General features: G+C 49.5%; 1 protein-coding gene across 1 annotated transcript in view; it reads left to right on the plus strand.

Moving 5' to 3' along the window:
- The window catches only part of LOC140903899 (corticotropin-releasing factor receptor 1), a 124,457-nt gene that overhangs the window by 9,076 nt on the left and 87,942 nt on the right, over window positions 1-27,439 (plus strand). The window contains exon 2 of the mRNA XM_073325842.2: window positions 16,739-16,823. Within this exon, the coding sequence (XP_073181943.1) occupies window positions 16,739-16,823 (85 nt within the window). The remainder of the gene's footprint in view (window positions 1-16,738; window positions 16,824-27,439) is intronic.

Below are 27,439 nucleotides of genomic sequence, written 5' to 3' on the forward strand. Positions count from 1 at the left end.
AAACTGGAACGGAGTTCTGATAGCACGGATTCCTCTCCCCATACAGCAATCAGATCCCGTACCTCCCGTTCAGTCCATGCTGGAGCTCTTTTGCGATTCTGGGACTCCATCATGGTCACCTCTGCTGATGAGCTCTGCATAGTCACCTGCAGCTTGCCATGCTGGCCAAACAGGAAATGAGATTAAAAAGTTCGCAGTTCTTTTCCTGTCTACCTGGCCAGTGCATCTGAGTTGAGAGTGCTGTCCAGAGCAGTCACAATGGAGCAAGCTGGGATAACTCCCGGAGGCCAATACCGTCGAATTGTGTCCACAGTACCCCAAATTCGACCCGGCAAGGCCGATTTAAGTGCTAATCCACTTGTCAGGGGTGGAGTAAGGAAATCGATTTTAAGAGCCCTTTAAGTCGAAATAAAGGGCTTCATCGTGTGGACGGGTGCATGTTTACATCGATTTAACACTGCTAAATTCGACCTAAAGTCCTAGTGTAGACCAGGGCTGATCAGGCTTTGTCTATACTACGAAATTAGGTCAAATGTATAGAAGTCGGTTTTGTAGAAAGCGTTTTTACACAGTCGATTGTGTGTGTCCCCACACAAATGCTCTAAGTGCATGTAGTCAGCGGAGTGTGTCCACAGGACCGAGGCAACCGTCGACTTCCAGAGCGTTGCACTGTGGGTGGCTATCCCACAGTTCCCACAGTCTCCACCGCCCATTGGAATTCTGGATAGAAATCCCAGTGCCTGATGGGGCTAAAACATTGTCGCGGGTGGTTCTGGGTACATATTGTCAGGCCTCCTTTCCTTCCTTCCGTGAAAGCAAGGGCAGACAATCGTTCTGCGCCTTTTTTCTTGAGTTACCTGTGCAGATGCCATACCACGGCAAGCATGGAGCCTGCTCAGCTCACCGTCACCGTACGTCTCCTGGGTGCTGGCAGATGTGGTACTGCATTGCTACACAGCAGCAAATTGCCTTTTGGCAGCAGACAGTGCAGTATGACTGGTAGCCAGTCCTGGGTGCTCTTTTAACTGACCTCAATGAGGTCAGGGGCGCCCTGGCAAACATGGGAGTGACTCAGCCAGGTCATTTCCCTTTTAAGTTTCATCTCATGGCGATTGAGTCCTACCGGCAGTGCACTGTCTTTTAATCAGCAGCCAGCAGAAGATGATGGCCAGCCGTCATACGGCACCGTCTTCTGCCGAGCCCAGGAGATGACGATGGCTAGCGGTCGTGCTGCACAGTCTGCTGCCAGCAAGATGTATAAAGATAGATGAAGTGGCTCAAAACAAGAAATAGACCAGATTTGTGTTGTATTCATTTTCTCCTCCCTCCCTCCGTGAAATCAACGGCCTGCTAAACCCAGTTTTGAGTTCTCTTCGTGAGGTTTTGAGTTCTATCCTTGAGGGGGCCATTCTGTTTCTCGCAAAGCCACCCCCTTTGTTGATTTTAATTCCCTTTAAGCCAACCCTGAAAGCCATGTTGTCAGTCACTCCTCCCTCCGCCAGAGCAACGGCCGACAATCGTTTCGCGCCCTTTTCCCTGGATTGCCCGAGCAGGAGCAGATGCCGTAGCACTGCCAGCATGGAGCCCGTTCAGCTCACCCCAGCAGTTATGACCATTGTAAACACTTCGCGCATTATCGTGCAGTGTATGCAGAACCAGCACCTGAAAAACCAGGCGAGGAGGTGACGGCAGCGTGGTGATGAGGACATGGACACACTTTTCTCTAAAACCGCGTTCCCCTGCAATTTGGAGATCATGGTGTTAATGGGGCAGGTTCATGCCGTGGAACGCCGATTCTGGGCCTGGGAAACAAGCACAGAATGATGGGACCGCATAGTGCTGCACGATTCCCAGTGGCTCCGAAACTTTCGCATGTGTAAGGTCACTTTCATGGAACTTTGTGACTTGCTTTCCCCTGCCCTGAAGCGCAAGAATACCAAGATGAGAACAGCCCTCACAGTTCACAAGAGAGTGGCAATAGACCTGTGGAAGCTTGCAACGCCAGACAGCTACCGGTCAGTCGGGAATCAATTTGGAGTGGGCAAATCTACTGTGGGGGCTGCTGTGATGCAAGTAGCCAACGCAATCATTGAGCTGCTGCTATCAAAGGTAGTGACTCTGGGAAATGTGCAGGTCATAGTGGATGGCTTTGCTGCAATGGGATTCCCTAACTGTGGAGGGGCCATAGACGGAACCCATATCCCTATCTTGGGACCAGACCACCAGGGCAGCCAGTACATAAACCGCAAGGGGTACTTTTCAATGGTGCTGCAAGCACTGGTGGATCACAAGGAACGTTTCACCAACATCAACGTGGGAGGGCCGCGAAAGGTTCATGATGCTCGCGTCTTCAGGAGCTCTGGTAAATGTAAGGGGGAGACGTTTATGGCAGGATGGGTGGTTGATGCAAATCGCCTGGCTGCTGAATACGCGCAGCCAGACACCAGGGTAGTTAGAAGAGCACAGCAGGAAGCGGTGCGCATCAGAGAAGCTTTGAAAACCAGTTTCATGACTGGCCAGGGTACTGTGTGACACTTCTGTTTGTTTCTCTTGATGAAAACCTGCCCCCTTGGTTGACTCTAATTCCCTGTAAGCCACCCGCCCTCCCGCCTTTGATCACAGCTTGCTTGCAAAGGAAATAAAGTCACAATTATTTAAAAAACATGTATTCTCTATTAATTGATTATAAAAATAGGGAGATAACTCACAAGGTAGCCCAGGTGGGGTGTGGGAGGAGGGTAGGAGGGAAGGAAAATGCCACTTTAAAACTTGTTGAATGCCAGCCTTCTATTGCTTGGGCTGTCCACTGGGGTGGAGTGGTCGGGTGCCCAGAGCCTCCCACTGCGCGTTCTTGGGCGTCTGGGTGAGGAGGCTATGGAACCTGGGGAGGAGGGAGGGCAGTTAAACAGGGGCTGCAGTGGCAGTCTGTGATCCTGCTGCCATTCATGAACCTCCACCAGACCCCGGAGCATGTCCGTTTGATCCCGCAGTAGCTCCAGCATTTCCTCATGCCTCCTCTGATCTTCCTGACTCCACCTCTTCTCACGTTCATCGGCCACCATCCTGTACTCTGCGATTGTGTCCCTCCACACAGCTCTGTCAATGCCGGACGACTGCCTGAGCTCAGAGACCATTTCATCGCGGGTGCGTTTTTTTTGCCACCTTATCTGAGATAGCCTTTGGGACGGAGGAGGGAGGCTTGAAACATTTGCAGCTGCTGGAGGAAAAAAAAGGGAGTGAAGTATTTTAAAAGATACATTTTACAGAACAATGGCTATACTCTTTCACGGTGAACAACACTATCACATTACATAGCACATTTGATTTTGGTACAAGGTCGCATTTTGCATCTTATATTGAGTGCCTGCGGCTTTGGTGTTAGAGATCACACATGCAGGGCCGGGCAACAGAATTTGGCTTGCAGGCAGCCATGGTAAGCCATAGTCTTTTGGCTTCTGCAACCTTCATAACAGCAGCGCCCTCCTCTCCCATACCAAGCAAAGCCCATTGAGTTGGCCATTTAGTGCTGCAGTTTTCCTGTTAACGTGCAGCAGCAGAAACCAAACTAACCCCCTCCCCCCATCCAATTATCTGGGATGATTGCTTTACCCCTCTCCCCACCGCATGGCTGGCATCAGGGAAGATCCCTGCTAGCCAAATGCAAACAGCTCAGCGCCAATGCCCCCCCCTCCCACCGCATAACTAACTGCGGGGAGGATTTCTTTACAGCCACAGGCAAACAGCCCAGTAGGAACGGGCACCTCTGAATGTCCCCTTAATCAAATTTCCCTATTTCAACCAGGTTACCTTGAATGATATCACTCTCCTGAGGATAACACAAAGAGATAAAGAACGGATGTTGCTTGAATGCCAGCAAACACCGGGACCATATGCTGCCAGGCTTTGTCATGCAATGATATCAGATTACTTGCTACTAGCATGGCATGGTAAAGTGTCCTACCATGGAGGACGGAATAAGGCTGCTCTCCCCAGAAACCTTCTACAAAGGCTTTTAGAGTACCTCCAGGAAAGCTTCATGGAGATGTCTCTGGAGGATTTCCGCTCCATCCCCAGACACGTTAACAGACTTTTCCAGTAGCAGTACTGGCCATGAATGCATCCCAAGTCCTCAGGGCTACTTAACCATTAAAAAACGCTTGCTTTTATAACATGTATTATATTTAAAAAGGTACACTCACCAGAGATCCCTTCTCTGACGTCGTTGGGTTGGGAGGGTATTTCAGTCAGGGTGAGAAAAAGATCCTGGCTATCGGGAAGAACGGTGTGCTGTCTGCTCTCCCCAAGCTCGTCCTCCTCCTCCTCATGTTCCCCATCTGCAAAATCCTCAGCCATGGCAGAGAGTACCCCATCATCGGAGTCCACGGACAGGGGTGGGGTAGTGGTGGCGGCCCCCCATAGAATTGCATGCAGCTCAGCGTAGAAGCGGCATGTCTGGGGCTCTGTCCCGGAGCGTTCGTTTGATTCTTTGGTTTTCTGGTACGCTTGTCTGAGCCCCTTAAGTTTCACGCGGCACTGTGTAGCCTCTGTCCCTCATGGCCTCAGAGATTTTTTGAAATGTTTTGGCATTTCGTCTTTCGGAACATAGTTCTGATAGCATGGATTCCTCTCCCCATACAGCGATCAGATCCAGTACCTCCCATTGGGTCCATGCTGGAGCTCTTTTGCGATTCTGGGACTGCATGGTCACCTGTGCTGATGAGCTCTGCATGGTCACCTGTGCTGATGAGCTCTGCATGGTCACCTGTGCTGATGAGCTCGCCTGGCCAAACAGGAAATGAGATTCAAAAGTTCCCAGGGTTTTTCCTGTACACCTGGCCAGTGCATTCGAGTTCAGAGTGCTGTCCAGAGTGGTCACAATGGTGCACTGTGGGATAGCTCCTGGAGGCCAATACCTTTGAATTGTGTCCACACTAACCCTAATTCGAAACAGTGATGTCGATTTCAGCGCTAATCCCCTCGTTGGGGAGGAGTACAGAAATTGGTTTTAAGAGCCCTTTATGTCGAAAAAATGGCTTCGTTGTGTGGACGGGTGCAGGGTTAATTCAGATTTAACGCTGCTAAATCCGACATAAACTCGTAGTGTAAACCAGGCCTTAGCACATCAAGGGCCATGCATTAAGCTACAGGTTTAACCAGAAACACAGGACTGGATCTATGCACTGATCTGGACCTCAGGACCCTATTAGCCAGACCCCTGGCAGCCATTAATCCTACGTATGGTCTGGTTCGGAAAGGCACAGCTAACACCATGCCGTAACCATAGGACTGTGGCTAAGGCTGCTGGAGTTTGTGGGCCCAGCTTAGATACAGCTGATTTAAAAATGGGTAAAATATTGCTGAAATGGCAGTGCGTGAGATCAAACCGCATGGGGTGATGTCAGGTTGGAGGGAGGGAGGGGGACGGGAAATCACTGAACAAGCTTGAGCCCTGGTGTGTGCAAAAATAATTGATAAGGACCGGAAACGTTTACTGTCCTGTTTTATTTAGGGGCACTGTATCTTGGGAACCCCTTGGCCAAATGGCCTCAAATTTGTGTCACTAAAACTACCCTGGCCCCTGATGAAGCATGGAAACTTTGGGGACAAGCTGAGCATGCATGTGGACTTTAGGGCACTTAGTGGGTAAACAGCAAACTCCTGAGCAGGAGTGGAGCCACTGCCCCACTCTGCTCACTTAACCCTATATATATCACTCCTGGGCACTCCTTCCTCCCTTGAATATGCCAGGGAATGACCAACTGAAATGTAATACAGCAGCAGCCCCGGCAGGCCTTTCACTCTGCTTGTTCTCAGGGGCTCTCTCAGCCAGGGCCCCTGCTGACTTGCAAAGCCCAGGGCAGTTGTTGTGCATCTGGGGCCATGAAAGGAAGTCTCCCGGCCTTCAGCTTGGCAGCCCCACCTAGGCAACTGGGAGTCACCCTGGCATGCACCGCCGGTCAGGTCCGTCTGCCTTCGATTGGCTGGTGAAAATCCTTGCTGTGCAAAGGCAGCGCGGCAGATCCCTGGGATCTAGATGGAACTGAGAGCAAGTGAGATGGTGCTGTTGTGTCTGTGTCACTCCTCCCCCCCGATTTTGGTCTGTTATCGTCTGAGGGGTTTGCAACAGGCTCCTTAAATGGCGCTGTACCTGCCAGGCTAAAGTCTGAGTCCTCTTCCGTAGCATTGCAGCTCACCGGGTCAAGAGGCAGGACATGGACTGTAGCGAAGCAAAGCCCTTGGGCCTCAGCCTCACTTTATGGCATCACTGACTTGGTTAACTTTTCACACGGCTGTTGCAAAGGGATAAGTGAAGACACCAGGCATGAGGGAGTGGGAATCCACCCTGCTAGCAAGGAATGAGGGATGCCCTGCAATCAGGAATTGCAGAGGTGTGTGATCCTAGACAGTGCAAGGGGGAAGGGGAGTTAACCAAGAAGGTTCGATCGCAGGGTAGGAAATGACTTTGATTCTCCAGGCAGGTACAGTCTCTGGTTTAGGGCTGGGTTTTGATTGGTTTGATTCATTCCACAGGCTGCATTAGCCTGGCTGGGAGCTAGAAAGCACCCGAGTCTGTCCGTGTCCAGCCAGCCTCAATACAGGATCCCTTTGATGGTTATTACTGCAAAGCCAGACGCTACAAGCTGTTTGTGAACCATTCACTGCAAGTGTTTGCCCTTCACTCTAAGCTGTGTGGCCCATCCCTTGATAATAACTGCCAGCTGTTCTACAGCAGTTTTCATGAGTAGATTTCAAATGGGGAAACTGAGGCACAGGAATGGGTGGTGCCTCGCTCCAGGTCACCTACCAAACCAGTGTCAGGGCTGGGAATGGAACCCCAGTCTCCCAATGCCCGAGGAAGATGCATCATTTCTTTCTCTGTTTTGACGAACAATCCTTTATGGGTGACTTCTGCTTCCCCCTAAAAACAAATTGTGTTGACTCCCGAATGCTACATCATGATTAAAAGTGCCTAGGCCATCGTTGGCTGGGCACCTGCACGCGAGAAGTGAGCTGATATTGGGGAGGCATCGTCAGAGCCACGTCTGACAGCGAAGGGACCAAACTCTTTGCAGAGAACTTCCCACTCGCCCTTCCAGCAGTGAAAAGACCTCACTTGGAGTATTGCATCCAGTTTTGGTCCCCTCACTACAGAAAGATGTGGACAAATTACAGAAAGTCCAGCGAAGGGAACAAAAATTATCAGGGGCTGGGGCACATGACTTATGAGGAGAGGCTGAGGGAACTGGAGTTATTTAGTCTGCAGAAGAGAAGAGAGAGGGGGGATTTGATAGCAGCCTTCAACTACCTGAAGGGGGGTTCCAAAAAGGATGGAGCTCGGCTGTTCTCAGTGGTAGCAGGTGACAGAACAAGGAGCAATGGTCTCAAGTTGCAGTGGGGGAGGTCTAGGTTGGATATTAGGAAACCCTATTTCACTAGGAGGGTGGTGAAGCACTGGAATGGGTTACCTATGGAGGTGGTGGAATCTCCATCCTTAGAGGTTTTTAAGGCTTGGCTTGACAAAGCCCTGGCTGGGATGATTTAGTTGGGGATTGGTCCTGCTTTGAGCAGGGGGTTGGACTAGATGACCTCCAGAGGTCTCTTCCAACCCTAATCTTCTATGATTCTATTAAACTGCCCTCCGTCTCCCAGTGCTTGTCACTGACACCCCACAAGGCGCTGCCGAGAACACAGACACTAATGCAGCTGCCCGGCATGTCTTTGTTCTGAAACGCATGGAATAGTTTGCTTAATAAAGCTTAGCGGCTCGCTCTCCAATTTCAGCCCCGTTGAGAGGGGGAAACCTGAGCTCCATCTCCCATTGCTAATTAGGCAGCTGCCCGTCCATCTTTCTGCTCCGAAGCTGTTGCAGGCCTTCCTGTCATACCGCTCAGATCTTGTCCGAGCTGGAAAATGCCTGCACATTTGCAGCCCTGGGAGCTGGTGTTGGACGTGGACATTAATTAATTAGTTAATGGCTCTGGAACACTTTGGAGATGGAGCAACACTCAGTGTTAATCATGATGAATGAGGATTTCACAGTTAGGTCACTGGCGGGTCAGGGGTGGGCTGACACACCCCATGTCTCCACATCCACCGCTCACACACCTCTTAGCAGCAGTCACCGCCAGGGCTCTCCTCCGAGCTGCTTCGTGCTAACAAGTGCTGACAGTTTATCTCTCAACCCGCCTTTCTCCAGCAGGGAGGAGACCAGCCCACAAAGCATGTGGTCAAGGCCAGATTCTTCTCTGAGGCTTGGGAGGAACTGGAAAAGTGACACAAAATCAGAGATGCATGCCAACCTTGACCAGGCTGGGATGTGTCCTACCCAGGAATGGTCTGCCCAGAGTGAAGAGGCTGGGTTTAGTGTGCGTGGGTTCAGGGTGGGGCTAGTGGACCTGTGATATCCCGGGGATCAGACCAGATGATCTGTGCTCCCTTCCAGCCTTAAACTCCATGAGGGGGACAGTGCCAGAGAGTGTGTTGCACAGAGGACTTTATAAAACCCAACAGCGGTCACCATGGAAGCCCTGACTTCTAGCTGGCAGAAGGGCCTGATCCTGATGTCGCATCGGAGGGCGTAAAAGAGGAGTAAGTAACTCTACTGCAGCCAGTGGATTTACACTGCGGGGAGGTGGTGACATGAGACCAGATAGCGCACCTCAGGTGGGGTTGTTTCGGGTTTTATTTAGTTCTGAAGTCCGTGTGGGTCTGTCTACAATTCAGTTAGACTCCTGCTGCTGGCCCGTGCCAGCTGACTTGGGCTCGGGTTAAGGGGATGTTTAATATGCCGTGTAGCCCAAGCTCTGGGACCCTCCCCCTTGCAGGTCCTAGAGCCCAGGCTCCAGTAGGAGCCCAGAAGTCTACACTGCAGTGAAACAGTTCCTTAGCCCAAGCCCTGCAAGCCCAAGTCACTTGGCATGGGCCAACCGCAGGTCTTCCATTGCAGTGTAGACAGACTCTGTGACTCATGCACCCGCAATGCAGCTCTCTCTCCCCCTCTAGTGGCCACATGGAGCATTATGTTTCTACTGCCGCCTCTGCGCTAACCAGAGTGGACCCTTTTAGTCCAGGCACTAGAGCCTGTAGGACTGATCCAGGGTTCAGTCCTTGCTCTGGACGGTGGCCCAGGGGTGCCGCATTACATAAACATTCCCCTTCTCCAGCAAGGAAGAGCTGATGTCCAGTGAATGGAGAGGCTTTGAAATTCACAGGCCCCTCTTGTACAGCAGAGCCCAGAGTCCTGGCTGGAGGCTCTCGGTGTCAAGAACAAAGCTCAAAGGCTGGTGTGTTATCCAGCTGGCCAGGCGGTGCAAATTCTAGAAATTGCGCGCCCACTTCAGATCCATTTTACACAGGAAGTTTGTATCGGATTAAAGATGAACGCAAATAGCCCAGTGGTGTGTAGCGGAATTGGGGCGTATACTTTTAAACGGTGCGTGACTCCTCTTGTGCTGCTGGAGGTGCTGTCTGTCAGTCCCCAGGTAAAAGTGAGGTCCTGGCCGGTTATATTCATTGAAGAGCCCCTGGCACTTTTAATAAGATACAAGGTGTTAGCCCTGGTGTCTTGACTAAAATGCGCTTCCCTAAAATCTCCCTTTATACTTTCAATTGGATTTGCCCCTCTTCTTCTTCACTTCCAGTCCTACTCTGTTCTGTAGTGCTGTTAAACAGCAGCCACATTCCACCCCAGAGATGGCTGCATTCCAGCTTGACTCTAGGAGACAGAAATGGCTGTAAATCCTTGACACTGGGATAACTTCCCTGTGGACCAGGGACTTCGGCTCCCTTGTGGGGAGGATGTTTTATCCCAGGGCTCTGCCTCTCTGTCTTAAGCTGGATCCCTCGAGGCAGGATAGATGAGATATTCATTTATAGGTGCCCCTGCTTTGAAACCATGACACATCTAGCTGGTGGATTGACCCAGCCTAGATATTACATTCCTCCCATTTGTAACCCTCCAGCTAGCTAGCTAGACAGGCCAGGGCTGTCCCTTTGAAAAATGGAGTGGGTTGTCTCCCACCTCCCACTTCCGAAGTGCCATCACTTATTTTTAGACAGGAGACAATGAGCTTTTCCGATTAAATCCGGGCAGCGGCAGCAGCCATCAGATAGCATCCAGGTGGATTCAGCCTACACAGTCGATATTAATATCAACCCTGTTCTCAGAGCCAATGTTCAGGTTATTAGGTCCGGCACTTTGGGGGCAGGGAGGTAGTGGTATGTCCTTCTTGAGTGTCAAGCAGCTGTGGCTTTAATGGGAGTCCCAGGCTCCACTCCCCCCAAACCCACTGGCTTGGAAAGGTATCCTGGAGACAAACGGAGAAAAAGAAAAAGGAAATCAATTGCTAGGGCAAATCAGCTCAGCTCACACAGGGAAATCTCCCAGCCTCTGGCCAAAATGCCAGACCCACCTTTCCGGAAAGTCTGCTACCCCAGTATTCAGAGGCACTTTCCCTTTTTGCTGGGGACCTGAACTTGCCACTCCAGGCCGTGCTGGAGGAAGCCACCGTGTTGCAAAAGAAGCTGCCGTGCAGAATTGGCAAACGCACTTCCGTAAGTGGTGACATCTCCATGGTGGGCAGACCGATCCCTTTACGTGCTGCTTTTGGATAGGAAGACTGAGACTTTGGGTAAAAGCGCCAGAAATGCTGAAGTGCCTGTAAAAACAATGATGAGTCCTTGTGGACCCTTAGAGACTAACAAATTTATTTTTATTATTTATTTCCCTCTGTTAATATTCATCCCTTCTTGTCATCTGTTGAGAATAGGCCACTTCCACCTTAATTGAATAGGCCTCATTAGCACTGACCCCACCCCCCCACCCTTGGTAAAACAGGAGGAACATCTGAGCCCCAGCTTGGGGAAACCAGGGCAGGAACCAGGGCTAGAGGGGGCCTTGCTGGCTGCTGGCTCCAGTAAGGCTGCTGAGTAAACGCCATTCTAACCCTCTGCTCCCGACTCCCAGTCTGCAATTGCCCGTGGCTGGGCCTACATTTTCCAAAGTTACTAGTGAGTCTGGGGGTTTCTATTCTGTTCTGTCCAGATTCTTGTCCCACGCTCATCACCGCAGTATCTGAGCACCTCCCAGGAGACGGGCCTGACCTCTGTCATGCGTTTGTTCTTATCCTAAAAGTGCGTGCAGGGGAGGGTCTCATTTTGATAGGAGGTTTTTAATTATTTTTAGGGGGTGGAAAGTCTTCAGCGTACAGGGGCCCAACAGGAGACTCCTCGAAGGGGGCCAGACTTTAAGAGAGGGCAGAACATGTAGCACCCTGAAAATCAGACCCCTTTTAAAGGAGCCCCCAACCTGAAGCCCCCAGGACCACTAGCCACTTTGGATAGCATGGGCCTCAGTCTCTGCCCAGCAGTGAAGTGGATCTGCCATCCTGGAGCATGAGAAGAGAAAGGACACTTTGCCCTCTGAGAAATATTCTTGCCATTTATTCGCCATCGCCAAAGCCAAAGCAGTGAAGGGCTGAACACTGCAATTGAAGGAAACAAGCCCTCAGGACGGAGCCTGGCACAGCCTTCCCCTGGAGGAAACTGGCTTTGATGTGACTGAGCTAGGAATGTTTGGCTTGGAACGGGATCCCAGAGGCTGAAGGTTATGGCAGGCCTGGTGTGCCACACAGGAGCTAAGTCTGATACAAAGAGAGGCAGGGGTCCAGTGGGATGGACTGAAGATGGTGACAGTAGTGGGATCATTGGGAGAGGACAGCGAGTGTTCTGAGCCGTGCTGGGAGAAGGAGGTTGCATGCACTGGGGCAGCAGGGACTTTTGCAGTTGTGCCAAAAGCTGTACGAATTTTAAAAAAATAGCTGGGTCAGGAGACAGGGACTGAGATGGCCAGAGCTACCCTTCTCTGCCAGCAACTCACAGACTGGTAGCATGGTTCCCTAGCTGACGAAATAACTCCCAGTGCTGGAGGTATGGTGTGAGTGACCAGGCTCGGGCCAAATACTGGCAGCATTCCCTAGCCTCGCTGTAGTGGGAGCAATTCAGAGATTCAGACATTCCAAGGCCAGAAGGGAGCACTGTGATCATCTAGTCTGATCTCCTGCGTAACACAGGCCAAAGACCTGCCCCGAAATAATTCTGAGAGCAGGACTGCTAGAGAAACAGCCCATCTTGCTTTAAAAAATTGTCAGTCATGGAGAATCCCCCACAACCCTTGTTAATTGTTCCAATGGTTAATTACTCTCACCGTTAACAAATTACACCTTATTTCCAGTCTGAATTATACTCGCTTCAGCTTCCAGCATTGAATAGGGTGATACTTTTCTCTGCTAGATTGAATAGCCCATTATTAAATACTTGTTCCCCCATACAATACTTATGGGCTGTGATCACATCATCCCTCCCTTGGCCTTCTCTTTGTTAATTGTGTTCTTTGAGTCTATCACTATAAAGCAGGTTTTCTAAAGCTCTGAATCATTCTTGTGGCTCTTCTCTGAACCCTCTCCAATTTATCCTTTCGAACTGGGGGCACCTGAACTGGACACAGGATTCCAGCATCAGCTGCACCAGTGCCAAATATACAAGATTGCCCCATTTATGGCTTCAAGGGTCGCATTAGCTCCTTTGGCCACAGAGTCACACTGGGAGCTCACGTCCGGCTGATCATCCACCACAACCCCCAAATCTTTTTCAGTCAGTTCTTCCCAGAATAGAGTTCCCCCATCCTGAACATTCTTTGTTCCTAGCTACAAACATTTGTTTATTTGCCCCCAGTTTACCAGGCAATCCAGATCGCTCTGATTCTGTGTCCTGTCTTCTTCGATATTTACCACTCTCCCAATTTTTGTGTCATCTGCAAACTTTATCAGTGATGATTTTATGTTTTTTTCCCGGTCATTGATAAAAATGTTAAATAACCTAGGCCCAGGAACTGATCCCTGTGAGACCCCCCTAGAAACAGATCCATTTGATGATGATTCTCCACTGATGGTTTCATTCTGAGTCCTCTCAGTTAGCCAGTTTTTAATCCTTTTAACGTGTGCCAGGTTAATTTTATATTGTTCTAGTTTCTTAATCAAAGTATCGAGTGGTACCAATTCCAACACCTTACAGAAGTCTGTGTGTATTACGCCAACACTGTTACCTCTATCAATCAAACTGATAATCTCATCAAAAAAAGATATCAAGTTAGTTTGAGAGGATCTATTTTCTATAAACCCATGCTGATTTGCATTAATTGCATTATCCTCCTTTAATTCTTTATTAACCGAGTCCCCAATCAACTGCAGCATTATCTTGCCCTGGATTGATGTCAGGCTGACAGGCCTATAATTACCCAGGACAGACTTGATGGAAAGGAGAGTCAGCCAGAGCATCAGGATTGTAATAAAAGTTTGGAGCCTTTCCCATCGGTGGCCTGGTAGAACAGCCAGTAACAGTAGTCTTGCACATGCCTCGGGCACTTTTCATCCTGAAGGGACCCTGAGAATTTAGAGTGACACACAAACCAGAGTTGGGGAGTGCCTCATCCGCCTCTGGGGTGGAACATCTGGCAGCATCACAACCCGGAACCAGAATTTAGGGCAAGAAGCAAATAGACAGATCCTTGGTGCTTATCATACACAGCATTTTGTTAGAGCACTTTATAGGCATTAATTACCTATCCTAATTAGCAACCTTCTGAGGGAGACAAATAATTATCACCCTGGTTATACAGGTGGGTAAACTGAGGCACAGATAGTCAAATTCTGTTCTGGTTAGTGCAGCTGCACCTGGGATGATTTGACCCAGTGACTTCCCTAAGGTCACACAGTGACCTTACTAGGAATAAAACCCAGGAGTCCCTTCTCTATCCACTAAACTCCCCTGCCTGATCTATGAATAGAACCCAGGAGTTCTGACTCTGGTTCCCTGCTTTAACCACTAGTCCCTTCTCCCATCCCAGACCTAAGAACAGAACCTAGGAGTCCTGACTCCCCTGCTCTAAGCACTAAACCCTTCCACTCCCTCATTTTAACACTAGGCAAACCCATGCTGGGGGCTCCCAACGGAACATGACTTAAGAACACATGTCCTTGGACAACCCCCTTCATCGCAAGTGACTGAGGACTGAGCCCATGCTGGCTTGCAATTAGCAGAGCCCGCCGCTGAATGTCCTGCAGCGCGCGGCAAGGGAGGGCTTGCTAAATGAGCTTTCCGGGCCATTTCTGCCCAATTATTTCTTTTCATCAGAGGGAGGCGGTTTTATTCCAGGGACCTGGAGCTCAAATCTCATCATAACAACACACGACAATACATCAGGATGTAACACTGCACCTGAAGAAATCAGAGGCGTTGCCTCTCTCCACCAGTGGCTGCAGTCGAAGTACAGCGCTTGCCTGGCATCTTGCTTTAACACCTGCCTGGTGACTAAGGCCAGAATTCTCCCAGGGGCCCATAAATAAGGCTAGGGAGGACAGAGGAGTCAGTGGCAGAAGGGCTAGCCTGTGTGTTAGGAGACCTGGGTTTCACTCCCGCTGTGCTACATACTCTCTGTCTGACTGTGGGCGGGTGATTTTTATTCCAGAATAATTACTCCATTTTGGAAGCACACTAATCACTTCAGAATAAAAGTGACTTTTACTCCAGATTAGAGCATCCACACAGGTAAACTGTGCCAGAATAGCTCATGCTACAAGAGCAATTCTGGTTGATTTCCCCATCAGACAAGTCCTTGGCCTGTGCTTTGTACATCCATCAACTTTAACCAGGTTTGTGACTGTCTATAGATCAAAGACCTACTTGATGGAAGCCATTAACAGCTTCCAGCATAACAATGTAGTAAAAGTCTGTGATTTTATTAGCAAGAGTATTTATTATTTGTCTTCCATAAGGTAACAGGGTTTGAACGTAAAGACAGGTTTGCACGCTTTCTCGGCTCCGTGGTACCTGCAACTGCTAAGGCTGAAAGGAAGATGATAATTATGGTGCCATTGCTAAATAGGGTCAGAGCAGGTTGCAATGTGTTTCCTGGGGCTGTGGTGGGTCAGAGCAGGTTGCAATGTGATTCCTGGGGCTGTGGTGGGTCAAAGCAGGTTGCAATGTGATTCCTGGGCTGTGGTGGGTCAGAGCAGGTTGCAAAGTGATTCCTGGGGCTGTGGTGGGTCAGAGCAGGTTGCAATGTGTTTCCTGGGGCTGTGGTGTCTTCACTGAGCATGAGTTGGAAGCGATTGCGTTGGAGAGGGTGTTGTGCATTGCTGTGATAGAAAGTCAGGATGGCAGTGGGCTAACTCTTGCACACTGCTATTGTGTTGGGTTGGAATGGCCCCTTACTTTGGGTTTTCCTTGCTTTCAGGGTATGTCTACACGTCAGTCAGGGGGTGTGATTGCAGCTCATGTAGATTTACCTGACCTAGCTGGGATCTCGCTAGTTTGGGTGCCAATAGCAGTGAAGCTGCAGCAGCATGGGTTTCAGCACAGGCTATACAAGCCCACCCAGGCTCCTGGCTATTTTGCTTGGACGGCTAGCTTGAACTGAAGGCCATGCAGCCACAGCTTCGCTGCTATTGATACCTGGGCTCGCTAGAGCGAAGCTAGCTTAGGTATGGCAATATCATAGAATCATAGAAGGTTAGTGTTGGAAGGGACCTCAGGAGGTCATCTAGTCCAACCCCCTGCTCAAAGCAGGACCAATCCCCAATTTTTGCCCCAGATCCCTAAATGGCCCCCTCAAGGATTGAACTCACAACCTTGGGTTTAGCAGGCCAATGCTCAAACCACTGAGCTATCCCTCCCCCCAATATGCTGAAATCACAGCTCCAGCTGCAGTATGGACAGACCCTTAGAGTATGCATTTTGAGCAAATACACCTGAGCAACCTTAGTTTTCATTCTGGTGCCTAGGAAAGTTGTGCACAAATTTTTTTTGTGGGAGGAGGGGCAGAATAAATATGATACATTTAAAAAACCTCCAGCCTCATTTTCATTTACATTAAGGCCACTTTATATGGTTCTGGGTATGGAGAGGGCTCTTAAAGTGAGTGTGAATGTAATGTATGTTCACTGAAGGCTCCTTCAGCAAATCGGTTTCCTGGCTCTGTGCCTCAGTTTCCCCACCTGTAAAATGGGGATAATCATACTGACCTCCTTTGAAAAGGGCTCTGAGAGCTACTGATGAAAAATGCTATAAAAATGCCAGCTATTAATTAATTATTAGTGTAGATGAGAATCAGCCCCTTAGTGGAGCAAAGGGAGTTTATTGTACATTCTCACGCAGAATAATAAATAATAAATAACAATAATAATACTCATAGATAGCTCTGGGCCTGGGTCTCCGAGAGTCAGGCCTCTCTAACAACCGGAGCAGAATTTGTAGGAAGCAGAATTTGCATGAGCTTCACAACCCTCATTGTGACCTGAATGTGGGAATGGCTCTGTGCTGAAGCAGGCAGGGGGGTTAGGAATTAGATGTACTGGACCAAATTCATACCAGGAGCAATTCCTCTGGCTCCAGGGGCATTACATTGGGGATGGATTTGGCTCTGAGCAGCTCATTGGGCCAGGATCGGGTGCCTTTGTGCACAGTTCTCACCCAGGGAGAGCTGACACAAGGGAAGGTCCCTGAGGCCCCATCAGGAAGCTGGGACAATGTGACCAAAGCAAACCTGAGTTCTTCCTAGGGAATACTGTGGTCTCTTCCAAGCCTAATATTCTATAATTCTATGTACGTGAGATCAGAATCACCCGCTGTGATGGCCACCCGCAGCCCTAACAGTGTTTGCTTCCTCCACTTCTGTCTGCAGGTATTTATCCTCTGGATTAGCCCCATCTCGGCTTCCATCCAGGATCAATACTGTGAGAATTTACCTCCGATCAGTAACACCACGGGTAAGCACGCTACCCACCTTCCCCTGCACCAGCCTCCCCGTCCCACCTATCTAGTTTCTGGAGTTGCTGAATGGACATTAGCGACCTGGTTCTCCACAGGGGTAAGGGCTAGTCAGGCTGAAGGGCTCTGCGGTTCTGCTGGGGTTAAATCGCCCATACTGCAAACTTCAGGGAGTTTGTCTCCTGGGTATTAAAACCTGACTCCCAGCTCTGGCTCAGACCTCACCCCAATAGTTACAAGGACACCCCGAGACAGATTCTGTGCTGTGTCTCTAAGTGGTGGAGCACAGAACTCCCAGCCTGAGGGGGACGGGGGCTTGGAGACTTTAATTCACCTTTATGCCCTCCTAGCCCTGGGATGCTCTGTGGGCCGGAGAGTGTACCTCAGCCAGCCCCATGGCTGCAGCACTACCTGGTCTCTACCCGCACGTGGGCCTCCTCCCAACACAGCCTTATGTCTGCCCCCCGTAGTGCTGCCTGCACCAAAGGAAACCTTCCCCAGCCGCGTGGGGGGCTTTTAAGCTCCTTTACGCTGCTCTGGTCCTTGTACGCAGGGGACCACCTGCCAGCTGAGAACTGGCAGAGTGCAGACATGTTCCATCTCGCTTCCTCCTGCCCCCTGTGTCTGCTGAGAGCTCCCTACAATGTTAGAGACACATTATATCACTCATATTTCGGGTGGTCGTCCTGCACTATTGCTCATCAGCCTCATTGTCAGTAGAAAACTCTAGGCACAACAGGAGGTGATCAGCAGGTGAGAGCTGTTCGAGAGCAGGAGACACAGGGTGTGTCCACACTGCACACTAAGCCTGGGCTGTGACTTAGGTTCAAGTCCAAGCTCCCCCTTCCATCCACGCACCCGTCACTCTGACTGGCACTGAGAACCCGGCTCCTAGGATCCCGCTCGGGGCGTGGATCAGAGCCCAAGTCCCGCTGTGACTCAGGTCCAAGCCCTGTCATTTGGCAGTGTGGACGCAGGCAAAGCAACAGACACGAGTCAGAAGGTCTATGTAGTGCAGCGCGGATGCATGAGCACGGCTGTGAGACCCAGATCCTGCCATTGTAAACCCAGATTTACCATGCAGCAGGGACATCCAAGTGTGAGCTTGGAAACGCCAAGTCCCACAGACCCGGGCTTGGGGTGCAGTGTAGACATACCCGCAGAAACCCAGAGAGTCAGCCGCAGAGAGGATTCAGAGACAGAAGCAGCAAGCAGAGCTGGCAGGAGCTGAGTTTGAAGGGAGAGCAGTAATTTAGCCAGGAGCTTGGAAGAAAGCTGTTGGTGAGAACGGAGCAAAGCTGGGTACCCCCAGGGAGCAGAAGGCTCTGGCAGTGGCCCCTCGGAAAGGGGAGGCTCCAGCTGGGTCAGCAGAAGCCAAGCCCAGAAGTCAGAGGGTTCTTGTGGGAGAGTGGATCCTGCTGAGCAGGGGTACAGGCATGAAGGAGCGGGGTCTGCCTGGGTGAAGGTACTGGACAATGGGGCCCTGAATCACGTCAAAAGGAACTGGGAACAAAGTGCCACTATTGACCTCGGGTGGGTGACTTGGACTTGATGTTCCTGTAGAGGGGAATGGAAAAAAACCCTGCAGTATCTTTTTTTATTGTGGGAATTGGAGAATGGTTTTTATTACAAGGTTGGGGGGGGCGGGGGAGTTACTGCACTGTGTGTGAATAAGTTATGCCCAGAGGCAGGTTTTGTTTTGGACACAGAGAGATTATGTTCCTTTCTTAGGCAAACAAAAGGGGAAACTAAGGCAGGCACACTTGTTGTGCTATGGCCTGATGCTGGAGGGTGCCTCAGGTGAGGGCTCGCTCTATTGCAAGTTGGAAATGTACTTCTATAAAAAATAAAAACCGAGATTATCACCTAATCCCATGACTCCAAGAGCTGGGGCTTTACAAAAAAAACCACTCAACATCATGAGAGTTGTGATAACATTGGGAATGCTGGCAACATTGAGTTTGGGCCAGATCCTCAGCCAGCATAACTCAGCATAGCTTGAGTGAAGTCAATGGAGCAACACTGTTTTACACCAGGGAAGGGTCTCCTGTCTCTCTCTCCCGCTTCAGTCACTGAGAAATCCTCTCCAGGGGACACAGCTAACCTTTGGTTAGGTGAGAGTGCCAGCTAACTGGGCCTGCTGTATAGCCATATGATTCTCCTCTCTATAGCCTGCAATCAATTTTGAAAGCAGAGCTGTTGAAATCACAATTTTTCCATTCACTGGCCATTAAAAAAAACAATTATTTGGGGGTCAGTCTGAAAATGAAATGTTCCACAAGCGTTGGCAAATCAAAAAGTTAAAACACAGGTCAAATGAAACATTCCATTTTGATTCTGACCATTCTAAACTTGTTTAAAAAAAATACAATACAGAATCAGAGAAGATTAGGGTTGGAAGAGACCTCAGGAGGTCAACTAGTCCAACCCCCTGCTCAAAGCAGGACCAATCCCCAACTAAATCATCCCAGCCAGGGCTTTGTAAAGCCGGGCCTTAAAAACCTCTAAGGATGGAGAGGCCATGACCTCCCAGGTAACCCATTCCAGTGCTTCTCCACCCTCCTAGTGAAATAGTTTTTCCTAATATCCAACCTAAACCTCCCCCACTGCAACTTGAGACCATTGCTCCTTGTTCTGTCATCTGCCACCACTGAGAACAGCTGAGCTCCATCCTCTTTGGAACCCCCTTTCAGGTAATTGAAGGCTGCTATCAAATCCCCCCTCACGCTTCTCTTCTGCAGACTAAATAAACCCAGTTCCCTCAGCCTCTCCTTGTAAATCATGTGTCCCAGCCCTCTGATCGTTTTCATTGCCCTCCACTGGACTCTCTCCAATTTGTCCACATCCCTTTTGTAATGAGGGGCCCAAAACTGGATGCAATACTCCAAGTGTGGCCTCACCATTGCCAAATAGAGGGGAATAATCACTTCCCTCGATCTGCTGGCAATGCTCCTACTAATGCAGCCTAATATGCTGTTAGCCTTCTTGGCAACAAGGGCACACTGTTGACTCATATCCAGCTTCTAGTCCACTGTAATCCCCAGGTCCTTTTCTGTAGAACTGCCGCTTAGCCAGTCGGCCCCCAGCCTGTAGCAGTGCATGGGATTCTTCTGTCTAAGTGCAGGACTCTGCACTTGTCCTTGTTGAACCTCGTCAGATTTCTTTTGGCCCAATCCTCTAATTTGTCTAGGTCACTCTGGACCCTATCCCTACCCTCCTGTACATCTATCTCTCCCCCCAACTTAGAGTCATCGATGAACTTGTTGAAGGTGCAATCCATTCCATCATCCAGATCTTAATGAAGGTGTTGAACAAAACTGGCCCCAGGACCGACCCTTGGGGCACTCCGCTTGATACTGGCTGCCAACTAGACATCAAGCCGTTGATCACTACCCGTTGAGCCCAGAGATCTAACCAGCCTTCTATCCACCTTATAGTCCATTCATCCAATCCAAACTTCTTTAACTTGCTGGCAAGAATACTCTGGGGAGACCATATCAAAAGCTTTGCTAATGTCAAGTTATATCACGTCCACCGCTTTCCCCACATCCATGTTGACTGTTCCTAATCACCTTCCTCTCCTCCAAGTGTTTCAAAATGGATTCCTTGAGGACCAGCTCCATGATTTTTCCAGGGACTGAGGTGAGGCTGACCAGTCTGTAGTTCCCCGGATCCTCCTTCTTCCCTTTTTTAAAGATGGGCACTACATTAGCCTTTTTCCAGTCATCTGGGACCTCCCCCAATCACCATGAGTTTTCAAAGATAATAGCCAATGGCTCTGCAATCACATCAGCCAACTCCCTCAGCACCCTCAGATGCAGCGCATCCGGCCCCATGGGCTTGTGCACGTCCAGTTTTTCTAAATAGTCCTTAATCTGTTCTTTCACCACAGAGGGCTGGTCACCTCCTCCCCATGCTGTGCTGCCCAGTGCAGAAGTCTGGGAGCTGATCTTGTCTGTGAAGACAGAGTAAAAAGAAGCATTGAGTACTTCAGCTTTTTCCACATCCTCTGTCACTAGGTTGCCTCCCCCATTCAGTAAGGCTCCCACACTTTCCCTCACCTTCTTCTTGTTGCTAACATTCCTGTAGAAACTCTTCTTGTTACCATTCACATCCCTTGCTAGCTGCAACTCCAATTGTGCCTTGGCCTTCCAAATGAAAGGACATTTCTGGGCAGGGAATTGGACTAGATGGCCTCCAGAGGTCCCTTCCAACTCTGTTATTCTATGATTCTATGATTCTAAACAAAGTAATTTCAGACTGAAAAATCATTTGAAAACAGATTAAATGAGCTGTTTTGCCTTTTTCTAGGGTGTTGTTTTTTTTTTGGGGGGGGGGCAGGTTCCAACACGAACAAGTCAATGAAACTGACACAAATTGACGGAAGTTTGTCAAATCTGCATTGTTTGTGGGCGGGGGGGGGGGAGTTTGGGCTAAAAAACTTTACCCTGCTCTATTCAAAAGTCCCCAGATAGAAATCATTTAGGCTTCACCTTCTGTGTTTCCCACTCTAGCGATTCAGTGTACACACTCACTGCAGTGACATTAGGGGTTCTCCCATCACTGTAGGTCATCCACCTACCTGAGAGGCCTTAGCTCGGTTCTTCCATTGACCTAGTGCTGTCTACACTGGGGGTGAGGTTGGCTTAAAGATGTCTCTCGGGGTGTGGATTTTCCACACTCCTGAGCGACATCGCTATGTCAGTGTAGCCTTTCATTGTAGACCAGCCTTTAGATGCTGGTCTCTGTTACTCTGTGAGAGACCATGACACTCACTGCCAGCCAGTAGAGGGCAGTCACAGACACACAGTCATTCGCCCACCCCAGGAGAGCGCAGTCTGCTTATTAGTATTATACCTCGAGGACAAAGCATACATAAGCTAAGCAAAGGCCATGAGGAAGGAACACTGTGTCTATTTGACAAATACTTCTGAGTGCTGCATTTAATAATCAGTATTCATTTCTGTGAATTAAATACTCACGGGTAGTCCAGGCATGGGCTTTACTGACAGAGTTTCTCCTGCACTACTTCCTCTTGCATTAGATTTGTGTAGGAATCAAAACACGGCCTGTAATTTGTGAGCTGAGTCATAGTTAGCTCCAGCACCTGGGTAGATCCTGAGCTGTGCCATTGGAACAAGGTGGCAAGTTTGCATCCGCTTCAAGCGCAGGAGAGTCATTGCCATTAAATGGACCTTTGGTCTCCCAGGTGAAATGAGTTTGGCAGGTCTCAATCCGGACCCACCATCACAACTGGACACAAATTGACCTTCTTGTTGGATATCTGCACAGAAAAGCCAGAGGTGAAATAGGTCATGGGGAATGAAACCCCTTCCCAATGGGGTTAGGGGTCACAGTCTCCATGCTGTGCCTATTCAGTGCCCTGCAGGCCTGTCTGGCACCTCTTGCCACGCTGGGTTCCCATCTAAAATCAAGGTCTTTTTTTTTTTTTATTTTCCCTATCAGCAATTAAAAATAGCCAATATTTCCCATGAGAACAATAGCATCCCTGTGTCACGTAGCCAGCAGGACTCGGAGAGGATGCAAAGGAAAGCAAGATCCTCACTGGTCTCTTGCATGAAAATGCTGGAAAGGTTTATTTTCCAATTTGCATGAAAGAAACAGTGGCCTCTGAGAAATCGCCTGGCCTGACCCAGCCCCCTGTAATCGGCGACCTGTCAGGGTGAGTGATGGACTCAGAGGATCCATGCTGATGGATAATCCCTGCCACACAGCTCCAGTTAGCACACCTCGCAGACTTCTTTCGGAAATTAAATATTGGCACCGGCGCAGGGTGACTCCCTCCCTCTCCGGCAGGCGGAGAGTAGTGAGCCTCCAGCCGGCAAAGCAAACACTCTGCACGCCTCACACAGCGGGGGGGGCGAGGAAACCCCACAACAGTGCCAGGTTGGGAAGAGAGCTGGCCGCAGAGCGAGCCGTAAGGCTGCACCCTGGGATCGCGGCTTGCAGCACAGTTGTTGGGGAAGGGCCAGTGGCACAGCAGGAAACACAGAGTGTGGATTTCACTAGGTGTACTGCTGTGTCAGCAGCTGGCCCCTTCCTTTGTGAGCCCGAGTTCAGGCTGTGCGTGTCCGGAGTGGGATGGGAGCTGGGAGAAACACAGAGGGACATCTACACTTGGAGCTCCAGGAGACATACCCACGCTAGCCCTGATCAGGAGAATGCACTAAAAATAGTGTAGCCACAGCACTGCAAGCAGCGGGAGGGGCTAGGCACCCCGCGTGGGGACCTGTCCGAGACCCCAGGCATGTCCTCAGGGTGGCCAGCCCCTCCTGCCACTCGCTGTGCCACGGCTACCCGAGACAGCATGGGTGGCTCCTGGGAAGAAGGTGCCAGCGGTTTGCATTGCTCTGCAGGGCATGGAGTGGTGTCAACAGAATGAATATCCTGAGAAACCAAGAGGATCCACTGCCCCCTTCAGCTTCCCCTAGGGCACAGCACTCTCCCCTGAGGTTCTCCCCTCATATCTAGGGTTCTGTCCCATACCCCCCTCGAGGGACCCAGCTCCCATGAGCCCCTTCTCCTTCTGAGCCCCACACCAGGACTCAGCTCCCATGAGCCCCTGCTCCCTCTGAGCCCAATACCAGGACTCAGCTCCCATGGGCCCCTGCTCCCTCTGAACCCCACACCAGGACCCAACTCCCATAAGGCCCGGGGCTCTGGCTGCAGTAGCCGTGGCTGGGAGCCCCAGGCCCTTTAAAGCACCACCAGAGCCCCGGGGCTCCCGGCCACCACCACCACTACCCCAGGGCTCCAGCAGCGGGGGTCTGGTGGCGATTTGAAGGGTCCGGGATTCCAGCCACTGCTGGGAGCCCCGGGCCCTTTAAATCACGAGCCTCAGGAAGCTGCCCTCTGCCGGTACGGTTGGCTGTGTACCTGCTCTTGCCGGTACGCCACACCGGACTGGACCGGCTTATTTTCACCTCTGCTTATACCAACTATCACAAAATATTCAGGTTCCTTCCAATCCCAAGAGACCAGTCACTTTCCTCAGGTCAGTTTGTACCTTAGATCTCACAGCAAAGACAGCACTTGTAGCGAATCCTGTACTAAACTAACTAAGGATTTATTAACTAGGAAAAAGAAATGAGAGAGTTATTTACCGTTAAAGCAAGCAACGTATCTTACAAAGGAGTTATGGTTCCAAAATGTGACTGAGTTGTAGCAATCTGTCAGCACTGAATGTGCTTTAGGGCTAACCCAGGTTGACCTGGGGGATCTTTGCTTTTGTTTCTCAGCCTCGTGAGAGTCCAAACAGCAAAGAGATGAAAAATTTTCATGTCAGCTATTTTTATTTTGCTCTTCTGAAATCCAAACAGATGAGACGAGCCCCTCTGCACATAGCCTACGTAGGGGCAATTAGCAAAGTTTTTCTAATGTGATGTGCCACAATGACCCATTTAGTTCGGATAATCCTCCCTAATGGTCAGGGCAGCCATTCCTCCTGCCTGAGTTCACAGGTTCAGAGCAGGCATTTGTACAGTTATAGAGTAAAATGTACCTATTACCTTAGAGCATGAGATACAGACATTACAAGTCAGATTAACCCTTGCAGCAATTTACAAGCATTCTATAGAGTCTAACCACTAAAGACATTGTTACAAGTCCAACACCTATCTTGAACAATATTCACATATTGGTTGGTCTGGTTTCCAGCAATGAGTTTGTCAGTGCTCAGCTGACAGCTACAGCCTTGGGAGGAGTTGGCACCTGGTCTACCAGCATCACAGTCAGAGACAGGATACTGGTTAGAGGGACCAGCGTTCTGACCCAGTCTGGCAAGTCTTATGTTCCTAATGAAAACAGACAGTCCTTGCCCCAGAGAGCTCCCAGTTCAGGATTATGACAAGGTGAAACAGACAAAAGAGGATGGAGAAATAGGACAAAGTCTGAGTAAAGTGAGGTGTAAATGAGGGCTCTTGGTAGTCACAGGTTGAGTGGGGCCAAATTTTTCACACACAGCTTTTTTTGGCAAAAAGTGAAGGTTCAGGGACATCAAAAGGTGTATCGAATGAATACATGTCGATTTCACCTAATTTTTCATCTAGAAAAAAAACCCTAAAAAATTCCCCCCAAAATCTATTGTTGATGTTTTTGAAACAAAATATTTCAATTTTTCTGTTTGAAACAACTTTTCATTTCAAGTTTCTTTAATTTTATTTTTATTTATATTCAAAAATGTTTAAAAATGGTCAAAATCGAAACAAAATAATTTGTTTGACCTGAAACCTTTTTTTTTTTTTCAAATAAATTTTCAATTCGCTGAAAAGTTTTCGCAGTCTAACCCAAACTGAATTTTTCCCCGACTTTTTAAAATGGCCCATGAACCCCAAAAAGCTGTTTTTCGCCCAGCTCCAGTTGTAGGGGTCGCCAGCCTGGCTGAAAGCAGAGGGTAGTCCATTGTTAGCATCACCATCGGAAGTTCTCCATCATTATTGTTACGTTATTTGTATTGTGAGAGGGTCTAGCAGCCCCAGTCACAGACCAGGACCCTGTGATGCTCGGCATTGTACAAACTCAGAACAAAAGACTGTCTCTTCCCCAGAAAGCTTCCATTCTAAGGGCACGTCTACACTTAAAATGCTGCATCGGTGGTGCTGTAGCGTGTTAGTGAAGAGCTCTCCTGTCGGTGTAGTTAATCCACCTCCGCCAGAGTTAATCCACATCTGTCTACACCAGCTCTTTGGTCGGTAGAACTACGTTTTCACACCCCTGAGCCACGTACTTATATCAAAGTAATTCTGTAGTGTGGACCTGGCCTAGGCCTTTGGGATGGAGATTCCTTGTGAACCAGGTTCCCCCTCACACTCACGCTCCAGCAAAGTGATGTGAAGTTATGAAGCCCAGGGTGAAAACAAGGTGTGTAATGGAAATGCCAGCCCAGCCTTGGCTGGGACGCAGGGCAAGCAGGAGTCAGGGTCATAATTCATTTGTTTTCCTCCCTGAAGGGTTTCATTACCTTGCTAGTGCAGGTGTCATTTGTCCTTGGGAGTGTTAGGCGGTGATAAATAGCATTTGTTTTTCTCTTATTCATCTTCCCTGATCCGCAGTGTGCCTGGCTTTGTGGGTTCTTGATCTATTTCATTCCCGATAGTCTACTGATAAGGGGCTATTTGTCTGCCTTCTGCTGCATAGCTGCCTAGATTGATAGACACACGCAAAGACAGACTGATGGATAGAGGCTGGGACAGAGGGCTGGCTGGCTGTCACAGGGAGAGGGGAAAACAGTAACCCTTTCAGCGCTGTGCACCACCCAGTGAAATGGAATGTGCGGGCATCCCTGACCAATTCAGCAAGCCAGCCAGTACATTACTCTACCTTAATATACCTGCTGCATTCAGCACTATGGCCTGCCTGGTATGTTCAGCAGCACAGTAGGGGCATTCTGCTCGGCTGTATCTGGAACACTGGACATGCTCTTGCTTCCCTTTCCCATCTGAGCAGCCAGGCTATCAAAGGTGGAGCGAGAAACCAATTCCTTTTGCTCTCTAAAAGCAGACTCTTTCAGGCAGCAGGAAGCCTCATTCACTTACTCTGTCATCTCACCAGAGAGCTGCTGCTAAAATCAGGTCAGAATTGAAGATGGGGCTGGTGGGGGGGAACACAGTTGTTGAGAAAAGTGTGACTCTAACATCCAGGAGCGTGGGGGCTACCAGGAAATGTTGCCACCATGAAGAAGTGGACACTCCTCCTCCAGGGTTTGGATTTTGGTCATGTAGAGTTTTACTGGGAGTGTCCTTAGTAAAGCCCTGATCCTGGAAAAGTGCCCATTTCATCTGGAGGAAGACAGCCCATCTGAGCAGAGGTCTGGGAGATGGGAGCTCCTGAATTCTAGACTTGCCTGTTCCTCCAGCTAGCTGTGTGACCTCCCTGCTTTGCAGCCCGTGTACAAGCTGGAGTTGATACTTATCTACCCCTTTAAAGGGGGGTGGGAGGAAGGATCCATCCTTACTGTGCTTCCTAATCCTTGGAGGATGAGAAATGCTAGGGGAGAGTTACATTGTTGCTTTTGTTGTTAATCATTAATCGGAGCACACAGAGAGCCAGATGCACTCCATCTCTTTGATTTGTTCTGATATTGTCTCAAGTTAATCCATTATTGCTCACCACCAGGCTTTCTGCACCATTTTTGGAAGCATCTGGTTCTGGCTTCTATCATCAGAGACACAATCCTGGTCTAATCCAGTCCAGCAATTCCTATGCTCCAATGAGAGCAGGGAGGGGTGTTATAGTGGAATTACAGTTTGATGTCAGCATAAACCACCGCTTCATAGGGAAAGGTGTAAGCTTAGAATAGGAATTGTTTGATACTTTTCCACAAACAACAAATTTCCCCTTCTGCCTTCCCAGGGCAGTGGGAATTTCTCCACTCAGCTGCACCAGGAAAGACTGCAAATGCCGTGTTCCTCTCTAATGCCTGCTGTGTGGGGGTGTGTCCCAAGTTGTTCTACTTGTGTTGCTTTCCTCTGACAATGTGCCCCCCAAATCCTTTGGCTGATGAGGAGCTGAGAGTTTGGGAAAACAAATACTGGAACGAACTGGCTGGGACGTATGAAAGTCAATGCCCTCCGCTGAGTGAAAGTGGGACTGTTCA

This window comes from Lepidochelys kempii, chromosome 27, assembly GCF_965140285.1.
Source record: "Lepidochelys kempii isolate rLepKem1 chromosome 27, rLepKem1.hap1, whole genome shotgun sequence".
Lineage (NCBI taxonomy): Eukaryota > Metazoa > Chordata > Testudines > Cheloniidae > Lepidochelys > Lepidochelys kempii.